The following is a 17,159-nucleotide window of genomic DNA, read 5'->3' on the forward strand; positions in this document are numbered from 1 at the left end:
CATCCTATCCATCAATCAACATTCAGTTAAGCAGGAATTAACACCAGACAACAACCCTATTGAACCAATACAGTGAGGTCTGGATTTGTGAAGTTAATGAATTCCCATGGAATGGGAATAGTCACATTCCTCCAATCTGTGCTATTTGATGTGACATTTCTAAAAAAAAGATACGATAATTGGTCATTGCTGAACAGAAAAAGGCCAGGAAATTATGTATATTAATCAGAGGTGATATTCAGCCAGTTCTGACAGGTTCTGGAGAACTAGTAGTGAAAATTTTGAGTCCTTTGGAGAACTGGCAAATAGGCTGGCTCCGCCCCTGCTGCCTCCCAGCTGATCTTTTGTTGCCCTGAACAGGAGAATGGAGCTGGAAAGCAGGCCATGCCCACAGAATGGCTAGTAAATTTTTTTGAATCCCACCACAGATATTACTGAAATACTACAGTAAAAGCTAAAAATAATATATTTAAACTTTCATCACTCAACAAAGTGATGAAATTAAATCTATGAAGTTATTTGTACATCTTCCTTTTCCGCATTTTTTTCTCTAGTCCCTCTAAGGCAGTGGTCTCCAACCTTGGCAACTTTAAGACCTGTGGACCTTTGCTGGCTGAGGAACTCTGGGAGTTGAAGTCCACAGGTCTTAAAGTTGCCAAGGTTGGAGACCACTGCTCTAAGGAGTTCATAGACATTCATAAACTACAGCTGTATTGTTTGAAGAAGTTAACATTATATTAAAGACAGCCTCTCTGCAAGTATTTCAGATTTTAAGACAGTGAGGAACTTTTTTTTTTCCCAGCAGAGGGCAATAATGTTCTTTTTACTCTGCAGCCTATTTTTTACAGAGGTCCATCCTGCAAAGGTAGTTGTGCTCTTTTTAATCTTTTTAGGCTCGAATAGAGCTTCCACGTCTGTTGCCGTCTAGTAGTCACTTGGATCTTTGTAGACTTTGTTTGAATAACCTGGATGGCACATTGTGTGACACCAGGGGTGTCAAACTTGATTTCATTGAGGGTTGGATTTGATCTCGGGGGTGGGGGGTGTTTGGCTTGATGTCACTTATATCGTGGGCACCTGTGGTGGTCCGAGCACTCTGCCAGCAAAAACGGAGCTGGCAGAGCCACTGCGGGCTGGTCCTTTGCTGTTCCAAGGGTGGCCCCATGGGCAAGATCTAAGCAGCTAACCCTAACCCTAACCCCAAGGGCAAGATCTAAGCGCTCCACAGGCTAGATCTGGTCCATGGGCCTTGAGTTTGAGACCCCTGTGCTATAACGTAAAGTGGTTTGCTTAATTGTGGTTTGGCAAGTCATGTGAACATTGCAGTTTGCCAACATTGGGTTATAGTGGGAGGGTGACATGTTTTGTGATTCAGAGCCAGATTTCTTATGACTAATTTTGGCTTACAAGGACTTCAGGAGGAATGATTATTGAGCTTGTTATGCTATTGAACTTTCCCTTTCACCCCTATTCAGAGTAGCTTTTTGAGGTTTAGAGAGTAAGCATGTGATGATGCCAGGTTGAAGATTGATGTACAGTGATTACTAGACTTTCAGATGGGAAATGATTGATTGGTACATGACCTGCTTCCAAAAGACTTTGAGTGTTTACCAAATAAAAATGCACAGTATGAAATAATACAGTGATAAAAATAATAGAATTATAGGGCTAGAATAGCAATAGCAATAGCACTTATATACTGCTTCATAGTGCTTTTAGGGCCCTCTCTAAGCAGTTTACAGAGTCAGCATATTGTCCTCACCCATCTCAGAAGGATGGAAGGATGAGTCAACCTTGAGCCTGGTGAGATGCGAACTGCCAATTTCAGGCAGCTGGCAGTCAGCAGAAGTAGCCTGCAGTACTGCACTCTAACCACTGCGCCACCTCACCTAGAAGGGACCTTGAGGGTCTTCTAGTACAACAACCTCCCCAGGACAGGAATCCTAGAGAAATGGTTGTGCAATTTTTTTCTTGAAAACCCTCTAGTGATGGGGCATCCACAACTCAGGGAGAAAAGCAGTTCCATTGATTAATTGTTCTTATTGTCAGGAAATCCCTCCTTATTTCCAAGTTGAACTTCCCTCTGATGAGCTTATCCTCATTGCTTCTTGTCCTGTTCTCAGGGGCTATGGAGAAGAAATCGACACCCTCTTCCCTGTGACAGCCCTTCAGGTATTGGAAGACTGCTATATCATGTCTCCCTTGAGCCTTCTTTTCATTAGGCTAAACATACCTACTTCCCTTAGCCATTCATCATATAATTTAGCTACCATCCTTAGCTTTTCATCTTTGTTGTTCTTCACTGCACTCTTTCTAGGACAAGGCTGTCAAACTCGTGGCCCACAGGCCAGATGCAACATGAGCTGACCATACCCTACACCCAATTTAGCAAAGGGGGAAAATTCATGATTTACATCACTTGATGACACTGTGATGATGCAAATTGGACACCCCTGTTCTAGGGCCTCAGCAACTTTTTTTGTGTCATGGTGACCAGAATTGGATGCCGTATGCCAAGTGTGATCTCACGAGTGCAGTATAAAGTGCTACTATCGGAAAGAAGGTGGGGCTTAGCAGTGAGAAGATGGAGTTTCAGGCTACTCCTGAAATTCCTCTATACCGAAGGATTTTTGGACAGGTTCTTTGAACTCTAGCTGTCCCGGAGACGACAGTGAAGGTGAGGAGAGACCCAGGACCTCAGAGACACCCGCAAGTCTCTGGGGGGGGGTATTAACTCCTCGTGCCAATTCCTTTCTGGATTAGCTGCGTGCTAACTGAAACTGCAGGTTGCCCCTAAGAATGGTAGAAGTGATGTCATCTGGTAAGCTGATTTTATTATCCAAGAGAGACTGTTCGCGTTAAAAACTTAAGCTAACTGAAACCAAAGAATAGGGAAATTTAGCGGTGAATTGGTTTTTTTTAATGGATTTATGGCTGGTGGTTACTTTACTTCTTAAATGCTTCAAGAAACTCCTCGACATCCTCCCCCCTCTGACTCTCCCTAAGTGGATCGTAAAATTTATTTTCTACTAATTAGCCCGTCACGATTCGACATTTTTATTACTTTATTACTTGGCTCTGTTTACGATCAGATAAGATTGCACAGCCTGCAAGAGACTAAGAAAAGTGCTTCGAAGTCTGTGGGAAAAAAAAGAGCTTGCAATTTTTAACTGCGACACATCATGGCGTCTCAAAATACCTCTAAGATTTCATTTCAGATTCTTTTTTCCGCATGCAGAGGGCTTTTTGACTCTTATCAAAGGCTGGAAAGAAAATTGGATCATCTGATTTTAAAATATGAAGTAAAAACTGAGATCGTTGAATGTTTAAATGTTCCTGAAATACAAATGGAAAATGTGAGAAATGGTGTCTGGTCTATCTCAGAGGAAGAAAGGAGGGGGGGAGCTATAAAGAAGACTCATTTAAAGAGACAGAGTGCAGGAGGAATGGAAAATCCACCCTTGAGAATTAAAGTTAACTTGGAAAATTTTACAAGCCCAGGACAACATTATTATTTCATCACTGACATTCAGAGTTCAATATAGCAATAGCAGATTTTTATATACCGCTTCATAGGGCTTTCAGCCCTCTCTAAGCGGTTTACAGAGTCAGCATATTGCCCCCAATAACAATCTGGGTCCTCATTTTACCCACCTCGGAAGGATGGAAGGCTGAGTCAACCCTGAGCCGGTGAGATTTGAACCGCTGAGCTGCTGATCTAGCAGTCAGCTGAAGTAGCCTGCAGTGCTGCATTTAACCACTGCGCCACCTCTGCTCTCAAAGGTGCCAAAATGTCTTTGTCTGGATTTGCTTATGAAAACATTTGGTAAATTTATCCAACGCGTGGCAATTGGCTTGAGAAGACCTTGCTATTGGAGAGACACTGGCTGACAGATGGAAGAACGTAATTTAAAATTAGCTAAATCTGATTACCTCAATGTGTAATAGACATAGCTGAATAATGACTGATATGGATAGTAATATATATAACTTGGAACTGGCTGATAGATTGAAGAAGACAATTGAAAACTAGCTAAACCTAATTGTTTTTTTTTGTAACAGATATAGTTGAATAATAATTGATATTGATAGTAATGTATATAATGTGGAGTTGATACGATAACTAACAATTGGATATGAGAAAACATCTTTAGATTATACATAAAGAGTATTAACTACAATAATTATCACTATTAAAAAAACTAAATAAAATACATACAATCAAATGTTAATCAATACTGGGAAAATGTTATGATATATGATATAATTAAATATTATGGATGTCCAGCTAAAATAGGACATGAGGATTTGATGATAATAGAGGATTTTACAAATAAGTAAATGAATTGTCAGCATGTGTTATGGATTAATTCTTTAGCATAGCTAAGGATGAAGGATGTTTAAATAACCATAGGTAATTAAAACTGGAGGTATAATGATGTTGATATGGTAAATATCCGAGTTAAGATATTTGAATTAATATGAGTTAATGGAAGAGAAGCACCAAAGCATGTTGTAACCAGTTGATATACTTCTTCTTTTTTTTTCATAATAGATACCTGTGTTTTGTTTTGTTTTCCTGTCTTGTCTCTTGTCGTTTTTGTCTCTTTTTGTATTATTTTTATTTTTTATTTTAATTTTTATTTTTTATTTGCTCTTTTTTTTTCCCACCGGTGTGGGCAGGTATTGTTCAAGATTATTACTTTTATTAATATTTTTAAATAATAATTACAGTTAAATGAAAATGGATATATAATAATGCTTGAGTTAATATGAGTTATGTTGGTTGACTGTGGAGGAGATGTACTAAAACTTATCTGTAATTGATTGATACATTTTCTACAGATGTAAAGAAAGATGCTGTACCTGTTTTAAATTAAAATTAAAAAACATTTATTAAAAAAAATAAAAAAAATAAAAAATAAAGTGGTACTATCACATCTCATGATCGTGAAGCTCTCCTTCTGTTGATGTAGCCTAGAACTGTGTTGGCATTTCTGGCAGCTGCAGCACACTGCTTGTTCATACTTAAATGGTGATGCACCAGAACATCTAGATCCTTCTCACAGTTACTACTGTTGAGGCTGTATCTCCTGTTCTATATCCATGCATTTGGTTTCTCCTGCCTAATTGCAGACCCTTACTTTTCTTACCAATGAGCTGCATTTTGTTGGGTGTAATAAGGCTGTTAATTAAAACAACAAAAAGCAACAATACAAAGATATCAGTCACCCTCATAAAGGACTGGCCATTTTCTCAACTTCATTTGACCTGTACCTGGGACTTTTAGAAAGCAGTTGATAAAACATGATTTATTGCAGAAAGAAAGGAAGAATCAAATCAACCCTTTAAATTGTGTACTTACTTCTGAGTAATTATCTGAGAATATTTAATATTTACATGGCACATAATAAGGAATTCACCAAATTCTTTTCTGTCACTACCTTCAGAAAGTAAGACATATGTTGTCATTGGCACCTTATAGTCCATTTCTTCTAATGCCAGCAGTTGCTGGCAGAAGTGGACTATTTTCTGAAGACCACAGCCGATAAACTGCACTCCTGATGCAATGAGCCTCTTGGTGGGCCTCTTCTGAATTTGGTGTGTATTAAGTGTGATGGCAGCTTAGTGTAACGTGATTGGGGTCTTGTGTGCTGAATGAGCCTGTGCACTACAGTGGTTTTGAAAACCCTGATTTATGGGTTAGCATCTGGTGGAATATCTGATGTCAGTTGTACCTTATATAGTATAGCATGGTTAAGTAAACCATGCCTTAGCTCAGTGTGTGAACTCAGCTGTATGATTTATTGTATTTATTTATATTCATGTTCCTAGATCTCCCATATCCTTATAGAACTGCTATAAGGAAGAAGATAGGCATTTTAATCTATTAATGATTATAATGATTATACATCAGGGAAGTGGAAGAAGTCTAGTTTTATAAAAGCTGTGATGGCGCAGTGATTAGGATGCAATATTGCAGGTTAATTCTGCTGACTGGCAGGGGTTCAATCCTCACTGGCTCAGGGTTGACCCAGCCTTCCAGCCTTCCAAGGTTGGTAAAATGAGGATCCAGATTGTTGGGGGCAATAGGCTGACTCTGTACACCGTTTAGAGAGGGCTGTAAAACACTATGAAGTGGTATATAAAATTAAGTGCTATTGCTATTAGACTCTTCTCATGTCTGTTGAAGAAGAAGGAGCTTCATTCTCCTTGCATCTGGCACCTAACTTAATGTTAAGCCTTAGCTGGCCTTTAACCAAACTGGCTAGTTACTTAATGGAATGGACACAAATTGTATCTTTTGTACTTTAATGGATTTTACTTGCTTAAATTCCCCTCCCACTGTTTTCATTGCTTTTCTGTGAAAAGCTTTAGATTAGATGATCAGATATGATTAATGTTAAGGACATTTTTCTCTGCAAAGCTATTAAGAATTATTTTCTGACTGCAATTCAGCTCTTGACTTTTTAAAACACTTGCATTATTTCACTAGCTTTTTCCTTACTGGGAAGGGGTGGGAGTTTTGTGGCTTCCAGATATCTTTTTCTGGACTTTCTCACCACCCACCTGTTCCTCCCAAAGTCTTCCCCCTTTCAGTCCCTCCCTCTCTATTCAATCTTTCTCCAAAAAACAATGACTAGAGAGCTGCACTTGCAAGAGGGGGGGGGAGTCTATGAGTCATTTGCACCTGGACGGAAGTTTTAGTGCTAAAAGCTGCAACCAGGGCCATAAAGGGCTGGCTGATGTGTTGACTCAGTACAGATGCCAGGCAACTACAGAGAGCCCCAGGAATTGAGCCAGCCCAAAGTTATTTATACATTGCACTTTATTTTCCTCTTGAGCTTATTCTATTCTTTCAAGGAGAGTTTTATATTCTCATTTATACCAGGTACCACCGTTCTGGTTTAAGCCAACTTGCAGTTCATGGGCAGCCTGAATATTATTGAGGCCAGTGGTTTCCTATGTCAGTTTTGTAAGGTCTGCGAGCCACAAAATCTAGTCACCCAGCAGTTTGGACTAATGGGTTATGGGAATGTGCAATCAGTTAATAGTTAATGGTTCTGTGTATCATGCAGGCTCAAAAAAGTGGATTCACTGAACACATTATGGTAAGGAGAGATTCACTGTGTAAACCCAAGGCTACCAGCCTAGGGTTAAAACATCCAGATGACCACTGGATGGCAGCAGAGAATTGAAACTGTATCTCTTTGCTGCCATCTAGCAGTTTTCTGGATTTTTGCAGCCTCAGGTTTCTAGTCCTAATAAACCACAGAAGAAGAGGGAAAGAACTAGAAATAAAGCAAAGATTTTGGGAGATAGGACTTTTCAAGGATGTGAATTGTACCACTCAGAAAAAGAACCCCTGTTCTCTTTCAGTGCAGATAGCAAAGCACAACATTCATTTAAGGTACCAGAAGGCAGATTGTTATTGGAGGGAAATGTCCTTACATTAATTAATTACATTAATGCTCTTACAAATTGCCACTGATAATGAGAAGGGGCCCTTTCCCTAATAGCACTGTGCACACTTCAAAAATTATTTGGAGTAAATGCTTCAGAACTCAAGCAAGCATAGCATTTCTCTATTATTCAGTATAGCAGCCAGATTAACTCTCCCCCCCCCCACCTCTCCATGTGGATCTGGAAACAATTGTTTTAAAATTATATAGTGCAATAGCTTGAACCCATTGATTCTATGAAACAGTCAAGGTTGGTTCCCTGCTCCTCCCCCTGGCTCCACCCTTCAAATTTTTTTGTGATTTATCTTTGGAGGAGTAAATTTGAGTAGTTCGGAGAACTGGTAAATACTACCTCTGACTGATCCCGCCCCATCTATTCTCTGCCTCCCAAGCCCCAGCTGATCGGGAAGAAATGGGGATTTTGCAGTAACCTTCCCATGGAGTTGGGAGGTAATGGAAATTTTACAGTATCCTTCCTCTGCCATGCCCACCAAGCCATGCCACACCCACCAAGGCACACCACGCCCACAGAACCGGTAGTAAAAAAAATTAAACCCCACCACTGGTTTCCAGTTTGTAAACTAACATTATTAGCAGTCACAAACCTGGCTTGAGAACTAATAAGTTTTATAGGCTTTTTACCAAGTTGTGTAAATGTTGTTAGGAATGCATTCTGCATGTTTTTCTCTGTTCCCACCCCCATTTCCAGTGCTCAATCATGGATCAATATGTTACTGTGTTTAAAACTCAAGTACTCTTCACTTGATGTCACATACATCAAATCATGTAAATATTCCCACATTAGATGGCTTTTGATCCTGTAACATTTCTAGCTACAATTGACCCAATTGTTACTTCTCAATTATCACTCGATTTAGCAGAGATTTAACTTGGAGACATTTTTTTTTAGTCAGTCATCATGTTTTAATGGATTAATCCAACCAATTGACTAAGAGCTACAGGCAGGATTCTGTCCACAAAGGCAGCAATTTCACACAGTGAGGTTGTCAACAAATAAAAACAGATGAATTAAGTATCAGGAATATTGAAACCTTCCACAATCATTCTGTCCTGTGGGACTGCCAAATCTTTATCGACTACAATGGCTATCATTGTTGTCCAGGGACATTTATACAAGGGGATTAAAAGTAGTCGAGATGGCAGCCACAACCACAAATTTGAAGCCTCCTCTTTTGTGCACATAACATTTGGGTGGGGCTCTGGTCATGCAGCCCCCACCTTCACGCTTTCTTAAACCTCTTCCCCCACAGAGACTCATATGGCTGTTCATTCTCTATGCTGGCTGGGGCTAATGGGAATTGAAATCCAACAATAGGCCCGAAACCACAACAGTTCTCATTCAGATGAATACTACCGTATAGGTCCATTTCTCACAGTGATTTTGTTACTAAATTTGCTACTAGTTTACTCTTAAATATTTCGGCATGTGTGACAGTCTGACATGTCACTGAACTTGTAACATTTTTCAGGCATGGTTTATTATGACTGTTTGCTTAAGTGATTGTTCAAAGTTGCAATGGAACCTCCCACAGACGAACCTCTCACCTAACTTTGAATTTGCAGTAGCTGCCCTCAACCCAAAGTCATGTTGTTTTGTGTCTTTAGCAAGTGGTTCACCTTTGTGGCGGTTTGCACATCCTGTGGTTACATGACTGCAATTTTTGGTGTTTTTGCTGGTTTCTGGCAGTTTTCAGCAAACACCATCCATTGGGTAAAGGGGATTTATTTAATGACAGCAGCATTCGTTTAACCACCATGTTCCTGTAATGTCTGCACAAACATGTTTTAAAGTTGGGTCCTGTCACATGGTGTCCTGCTTAATGATTGCAAGGACTTATGACCCTAATTCTGGGCTCAGTTATGGTCATAAGTTGAAGACTATCTTTATCTTCAATCCTACAGTGCAGTGGAGGAGAACCCTATAAACTGTTCCCAATGACAGTTGAGTCACAAGTTCTCATCTATCCTGATCCCTTCAACTGAAGGGATGAAGTGTGGCCTCATCTAACTTATTAATAAAGTTGCTTGGTTCCCATGATATAGTTAACCATAAATTATACACTTTAACCCAATCTAGCCTATTGTTATGATCTTCAGCATTTCTTTTAAGAACATCATCCTTTGCCAAACTACTAATTTGTCCACTAAACATATCCAGGATTTTGAGTTGACCTTAATAGCTAAAATAAAAAAAATGATAATGAAACTATTTAGCATTTAATGTTCAAAGCACTTTACATACATATACCTTCTCGGATCCCTCCCCCAAGTCCCTGTGGGGTGGGGCACTTCTAAAGCCTATATTGGATCAAAACAATTACATTAAAAAAACATTGATATGAAAACAATTGGCTGTACCAATTTCTTAAAACTGTAGAATTTGATACTGCAACCGATGTATTTTTCAGTATTATTGTCCCCATAGTGAGGAAGTAGGAAGGTTTTTGGAAAAGAGATGATGTGATGCTACAGCTAGCTCTCTGGTTCATACTGGTGGTGAGATTTTACCAGGAACTTTCTGAGACTCATCTCATGCATCCTTTATATGTGGCCATTGCATATCAGTGACGGGCAACCTTTGGCCTCCAGATTTGCCGAAATAAAATTTCCAGCATCATTCCTCCTTAGCTACAAAACAGTGCTTCAGCAACTTGTAAAGGGACACGTGCTCCTGTATAATGGTACCTCTAACCCATGTTGGAAATGTGAAAAACATGGTCATTTTGCCATGCATGGCAGACTTGTGAAAAACAAAAGGATAAAACTACATACAATGATATAAAGAATTTTAAAGCCTAATATTCAAATGAAACTAGATAACCAATTAGAAAAGTTTTATAAATTTTGCATATGATAACTGCAGCTAAACTATTATATTCCCCAAGTTGGAAAAATGCTGCCATACCCATAATGGAGAAATAGATTGTGAAGATGACAGAATTGGTGGTAATGACAAATCTTGTTTGATCAGGGATAAAACAAGTTTTTTTTTTTTTATAAAATACTAGAACAAGGACTTTATGCTGAAATGGAAAAAAATGATTTTTGGATTTTGCTGATTAAAAAGTGTTGAATATTTATAAAAATAATATAAAGGTGGGATAAAAATAAATAAAAATATGAGAAGGGAATCTCATATGTAAGATAATTTTAAAGAGGAAACAGAGACAATAAGTTTGTAATTCTTCTAAAGGAAATTGGAAGTTGCTTCTTTATATATTTTTCTTTTTTTCTCTGTACAATCTTTCACACTTTTATCTTTTTTGTTGGTCTTTCTGTATTATTATATTTATCTTTTAATAACATGAAAAGTGTTAATAAAAATCATATATATAAAATGAAGGTAATAAGTTCTTTGTAATAGTAATATATCAAGAGGAAAGCAAAGTTTAAGTGCCAAAATCTGTCCTCCAATTTCAACAAAGCTTCCTTCCAGTGGTGGGTTCCAGATCCCGTCGCAACTGGTACGCTGCAACGGGGCCGGGTGTCCACCACGTACACGCCCACTGCACATGCATGCGCACCCATTGCCCTGCAATGCTCCTGCTGTTCGGCGGAGCGTTGCACAGGCACTGTATGCTGTGCGCGCGTGCGCAAATGGCCTGGTTGGTTCAAATACAGGTAAGGAACGCAGACGGGTGGGCCCTCCAAAGCACTGTTCCGGTACGGTGCCTGCTGCTCCTAGCAGGCACTGGTATGCCCGTACGGGGGCTCACCTGCCGGAACCCACTACTGCTTCCTTCTCCCAGAGAACATCTTCTTTTTTTTTCTTTTTTCTTTTTCTTTTTTTTGGAGACATTTTTAGTGTAAATATTTTAGCACTGATGAAGTTATCTAGCTTGGTAATGAAATGTCTGCAAGAAAACCACCAAGCTCAGAGAGCACCAAGGACCCCACAGTTCAATCTTGAGCTACAAATATTCCATCAGTGTAATTAAATTTATAAAGAGGCAGTCAGTAGTTCCTTTTGTCCCCTATAATCTGTATCTGCATCATTCCACAGCATCTTTGACTACCCCTTCTTCTTAATCTGAAAACGGTCTATGGAAGGAGTTTTCTTTGTCAGTCTTTCTCTGATTTGACCTTCATCAATACAATTGAAGGCTGGGATGCCAGAGAGTGGGACTATGACTGTGGAATGAAAGGAAGAGCACACACAAGTACCTTTCAGGCACTTTGCAACTAAGGTACTGTAAATATTAGACACAGCACCACAGCCACGAGAAATCTACAAAATGTTCTTCTCCCTTGGAAACAGATGTGAAAGCCATTTCTTTCCCATCAAACAAAAGAAGAACGATCAGGGGAAATGGAGAAGATGTTTTCATCTTAGAGATAATTGGGCTGCTTTAAAACTTATGGGAGCTCAATTAAAGTTCACTTTGCTACTGAGGTATTCAGTATGGAGGTTCAAAGGAAGTTTTTCCAAGGACTGTCCTGACTGTGTAGCTTTTCCATTTCCTTCCTCCAGAGCTCTTCCTGTGCTTTGTGGTACGTGCCGTTCATTTGCAATATAAGGATGTTAAAATCAGAGAAATGAAAAAGTTAATAAAAATCTGATTCATTCCAGGAACCTTTCAAATTATTTTAGTCCCACCACCTTTCAGCCATTCCTTCTCCATCTGTCCTATCCATGTTGTTCCTTTCCCAGTAACACATGTCATCTCAGCTGCTTGCTTGAAAGGAATGTAATTTTCTATTATGTTACAATTAAAGACATGCTGCATTCATGTTCGTGTGTATATATGTGTTAGGATTAGGGAGCCTGTCAGTTTGCACAAAGGCCTTGTTTTAAATCTTTGTAGCCTTGTAACAAACTGAGTCCTCATGTGAGGGAAGCAGAAGCATTACTATATGCGTAAAAAGATGGAGAGTTAAATTCTATTTTAATTCTGTAGCACCCATGCCTCACCCTATTCTCCCTCTTCTGTTGCCTTATCCATGCATTGACCATCCTGCAGGAGGAAAGATTATCTTGAATCTTCCCCAAGTACAACAATTGGACAGGGAGTTTCTGTGGGTTTTACACAGTGGGAATCAGAGCAATCCAGTCATGTTCATAATCTCATGCTAGCAGGGTCCGTTATAGCACGATGGATGGAAAATCTCGCTAGCTCTTGGTCTCCTGTTCTTCAGACCCATCTTGCTCCAATTCTTCCTCATCTGACTGCACCACAGGAGTCTCAGCTCCTTCTTCACTGGTGTCCAGGCTATTCAGGTCTGTAGAGGCAGATGAAGTGGACGAAATTCGTGATTTGACCTCAACTGTATTGGGCACTTGCAGAGAAATATCTTCCTGGAAAGGATTTGAATCTGGCAAAGGAGATGGACAAAAAAGAAAAGAAAGAAGGCATTAATTAGATGGTTGGCGCTTGGTTCATCCTGTCCCATAATATCCTGGTATCAGCCCTCAGGGATAAGTGAATCTACTACCATGTTTCCCCAAAATAAGCACTTGGCCTTATTTTCAGGGAGGTCTTATTATTTTTGAGGTGCAGGAGGCAGCGAGCGTGGTCACCTCATGGATGCTGCTGTGTTTCAATATTTTCAGGGAGGGACTATTTTGGGGAGAGGGGTTATTTTAGCGCATGCGCTCAAAAGCCCAATTGGGTTTATTATCCGGGGAAGTATTATTTTGGGGGATACCAGATTTAGTTTTTACTTTACAGCTTCTGTGTATTGTAGTTGATTGACCAAACTTGAGAACTCTGTATTAAAATTGTATGAATGTTGGTGCACATTTCTGTAAACATACATACTTCTTTTATCATATTACCCTCCTGCATACATTATCAGCTAATAATAGCCCAGTATATTTTATTCTTTCTTTTCATGGATATCTACATCTTTGTGCAGACCTTTCTCTTAGCAACATACAGACAAATTTGTTGATAAACCTTATAGTAAAATTTAAAGAAGTGCAAGTTTTGAATAACGAACTTTTTGTACGCTGCTTTAAAAAGGGAAATTATGTAAGTCTGCACTGAAATCTAAATTATAATTATTTTTGCAAATGCATATATTCACAAAATAAACCTAAGTTCTTGTTCAAATGCTACCACTTCATTTTGCAGGAAGCACAGTAGGAAATTCTAAGTATTGCTGCAGTTTTTCAAAGATACGCACTGCTTTTTGAAATCATTTAACAGACACAAGCACACCAGGCTATTAATAGAAAATGCAAAATGCACTAAATTGTATTACTGCATCACCAGAGTCATACAAAGTCGTACTACTTGTTCTGGACTTAAATAAGTTGAATGTAAATCACTCTCAAAGCTATAGCACAGACAAGAAAAATGCCATTTTAGGTCAGAGGAGTTTAACCATTTCTTCTGGGAAGCAGTTATTCAATGATCAATCCTTCTCCAAACAAACAAACAGAACCTTGCAGATTGCCTAGAATTCAATGCCCCCTGACAGTTACATGCTGTAGAGAACATTATGAACTCATTGCACTATATACATATGTGCAGATAAGCTACCCAGTTCCACAAATTGAGCTGATCTTTCCTTGCACTCACCCTGCAGATAGTGAGTGGTGGATGAGAATCCTTTTCCTCTAGTTCTGCATAACTCCTTCACCATGCCAGAAGAATCCATCATAAGCAGCCTTTTCAGGCATTTTGTCATGCCTGACCTAATTTTAAAATGTTATAAACATCTACATCTTTGGATATATTCTGCACAGTTTAGAATACAAATCATGAAATGTAATCTGAGAGGCAATCGGGAGACAGTTTCACTTAATGCTTAACTTTAAACATTCTGCGGTGGTCCAAAAGAGGTGACCAGTTTGATGAAAGATGTGACTGACTACCCCTTGCTTAGCAGATTAATTGTATGGTTTGAATCGTGCTGAAGCATTATTATTTTATGATATTTATTACGGCATGGGTTCAGTCAGCCTAAGTTCACGGAATGCCATAGTATAGACACCAACTAGAGAAAGAGATGTGACTTGGATATAAAAATGCTCTTGTAAGACTGCAGCATCAATACTTCACCACCTATTTGTTATAACAATAATCAGTTCTGTAGGACCCTGCCTTAAGATGAAAGAAAAGGAAAACATGTGTCAGCTCCTTGCAGTGCTGCAGGAGGCCACATCAAGAAAACATACACTTCAGGGATTCCAGGAAGGTCACTTTACTGTTGTAGGGGTATTGACACAATTTTGAAAATCTGTGCAAAATCTCTACTGTCCCCTTCAAAGGCCAAAAAGATCAAGGTGGAGCTAGGCTGAATCTCTTTCCCATACTTTCCACTCTCCTGGGATTAAGCAACCATTTTCCCTTTCTCACCTACTTCTCAAGGGCAGAGCTAAATTCCTGAACAACATGTTTTTGAATCTTTTGCTCCTGGATGAAAATTGTCAAATATGTGGGACGTACCCTGAGTGGACATTCCCGAGTCCAAACAGTTTCTGCAGTTGCTTGTGCTACTACACCTATGATTATTATACATCATTCATCTCCATTTTTACGTTGTCTACATTCTGCCTCTCTCTACACAAAAATGTACATTTCAAAGGCAGAATTATTTATTCAATAGAAGATATGGAATGTTATTAATCTCACCTCATATTTCCTGGTGAAGTGATGTAATAATGATAGGAAACACCTCAAGTTGCAATAGCAATAGCACTTAGACTTATATACCGCTTCACAGTGCTTTATAGCCCTCTTTAAGCGGTTTACAGTGTCAGCATATTGCCCCCAACAATCAAGGCCCTTATTTTATCAACCTTGGAAGGATGGGTCAACCTTGAGCCTGGTGGGATTTGAACTACCATATTGCAGGTAGCCGGCAGGCAGCAGAAATAGCCTGCAGTACTGTACTCTAACCACTGCACCACCAGGACTCATAAGGTCCACCCAGTAAGAGTCCCCCACAATAATAGATGTAACTGGCTAATGAAATATTATGAAACATGCTAATGAATTTGTGACCCACTGGCTAATTGGATTCAGGGACAGATGAAGCCAGTGATCCTGTAGCCTTCTGCACAGATCTGGGCTGTTGTTTGGTCTAGATTCTGCCCATGAATGAATCTTTGAGCTATTCTTTATGTAATGCACAGGCTTTACATTCCTTCTCCATCTTTGGACAGGAGCTTGGGTGCCGGGTTTGTAAATCTCACAGTCTGGAGATTTCATCAGTGAGGCTACTTAAGTGGAATGTGAGAAGGCTATGCTGTGAAATGTCTGAATCACTCTCAGGGTGAATCACTGTGGTATAACTGAGCCCTGTTTCCTCCAGCACAAAATTTAGTCGTCTGGCATTAGAAGAAAGATGGGTCAGCTTTAAATCCCAACATTTAAAAAGGATCTTAATCTACACAAATTCAAAAAGTATTTTGGAGACGTTAGCAGTGCTGACTATCCAGGGACTTAACAAATGATTTGTTGATTTGTTGATGATTTGTTGGATTTTTATAATTTCATTTTTTTACATACTTGTAAACTTTACATTCATTGTACGTGCATTAAATAAAAGCATTTGATAGAACACAATGACATCACATGCACCACAACACATTATGTGACAATACAAATGCCATTTGGTGCATAATTGGCATGATCATAACCTGTTGCGCATGATATCTCTATCTCTACCTATGATGTGAGGCCATCTGTGCCCTTCCAGATGTTGTTTAACTATAGTTTCAAATGTACATCACCACTGGCTGGAGCTGCTGGAAGTTATAGTTTCAACATCTGGAATATCACAGAAATGGTCCTTAAAGTGATGGTGGCAAAGCGTATTTAACTTTAGAAGTATTTTACTTAGATCAGTCAGCCTGCTTTATCCAACTCCCTCATCATATTGTATTATACTATTTCATGAAATGAGATTAATGAAGGCCACAGAGTGATGAATGCAAGATGTGATAGAAAATGGCCACTCCCTGTAAAATAAATTTGGCTCAAGATATCCAGAATTCTTAAGTCAAAAACTGGTACATGCAGCAAAGAGAAAACACTAAGCATTTTCTGTCAGGATTGCCACATAAACAAAACATACACACAGTTTGCTCCTGTGCATTTATCCATCGTTTGATTTGAATGAAATCAGTTACTTTAGCTATTCGTAAGAATATTGGCTGGATTTCAACAGTAAAAGATGCAGAAGAAGAGCACAAGAGAAATGCGAGCAAAATCTAGCATTTTGAGATTCATCAAAGGGAACTTGGCTGTGTCCTTGGAACAGTTATTTCTTTTCATAAATTTCAGACATTGTTATTTAGGCAAACCTAGAAAGAGAGGAGTAAGGAAAGCACTGTTGCTTAGCAACAAGTATGGGGTTGTTAAGCAACAGCTTCCCTGCACTTTCCATTCCCCACTCCTCAGAATAAACATCACTGTTAAAGTTTACTCCCCCCCACCAAAAAAAGCAGGGGAGAAAATGCGATAAGTTAAAACTCCAGAGGGAAGAAGATGACAAGGTGCTATAAAAACAGTTCACAATGTGCAGACAGCAGACAATGAAGGCTGCGACACTACTATCACCAGACTGGTTGTTTTTCTCTTTTAATTTTGGGCAGCAGATCCAAATGGCTCCAAACCCCCGTTTTCTAACCCAAACAGCATTTTCTAACTTGAAACAATTCCAGTAAAGTCAGAACAATGAGCTTTAAAACAGGAGGTTTCTTTTCCAGGCTGAGTTTGAAAC

At 39.2% G+C, this 17,159-nt stretch overlaps 1 protein-coding gene across 1 annotated transcript in view; it reads right to left on the minus strand.

The window, feature by feature from the left end:
• Positions 1 to 11,282: 11,282 nt before the first annotated feature.
• Positions 11,283 to 17,159, minus strand: part of DBNDD2 (dysbindin domain containing 2) — a 33,807-nt gene continuing 27,930 nt past the window's right edge. Inside the window, exon 4 of the mRNA XM_014054577.2 lies at positions 11,283 to 12,797. Coding sequence (XP_013910052.2) covers positions 12,595 to 12,797 — 203 coding nt within the window. The 3' untranslated portion in view covers positions 11,283 to 12,594. The remainder of the gene's footprint in view (positions 12,798 to 17,159) is intronic.

Source organism: Thamnophis sirtalis, unplaced genomic scaffold, assembly GCF_051295495.1.
Source record: "Thamnophis sirtalis isolate CommonGarterSnake01/CBP01778 unplaced genomic scaffold, rThaSir2_p1.2 scaffold_7, whole genome shotgun sequence".
Lineage (NCBI taxonomy): Eukaryota > Metazoa > Chordata > Lepidosauria > Squamata > Natricidae > Thamnophis > Thamnophis sirtalis.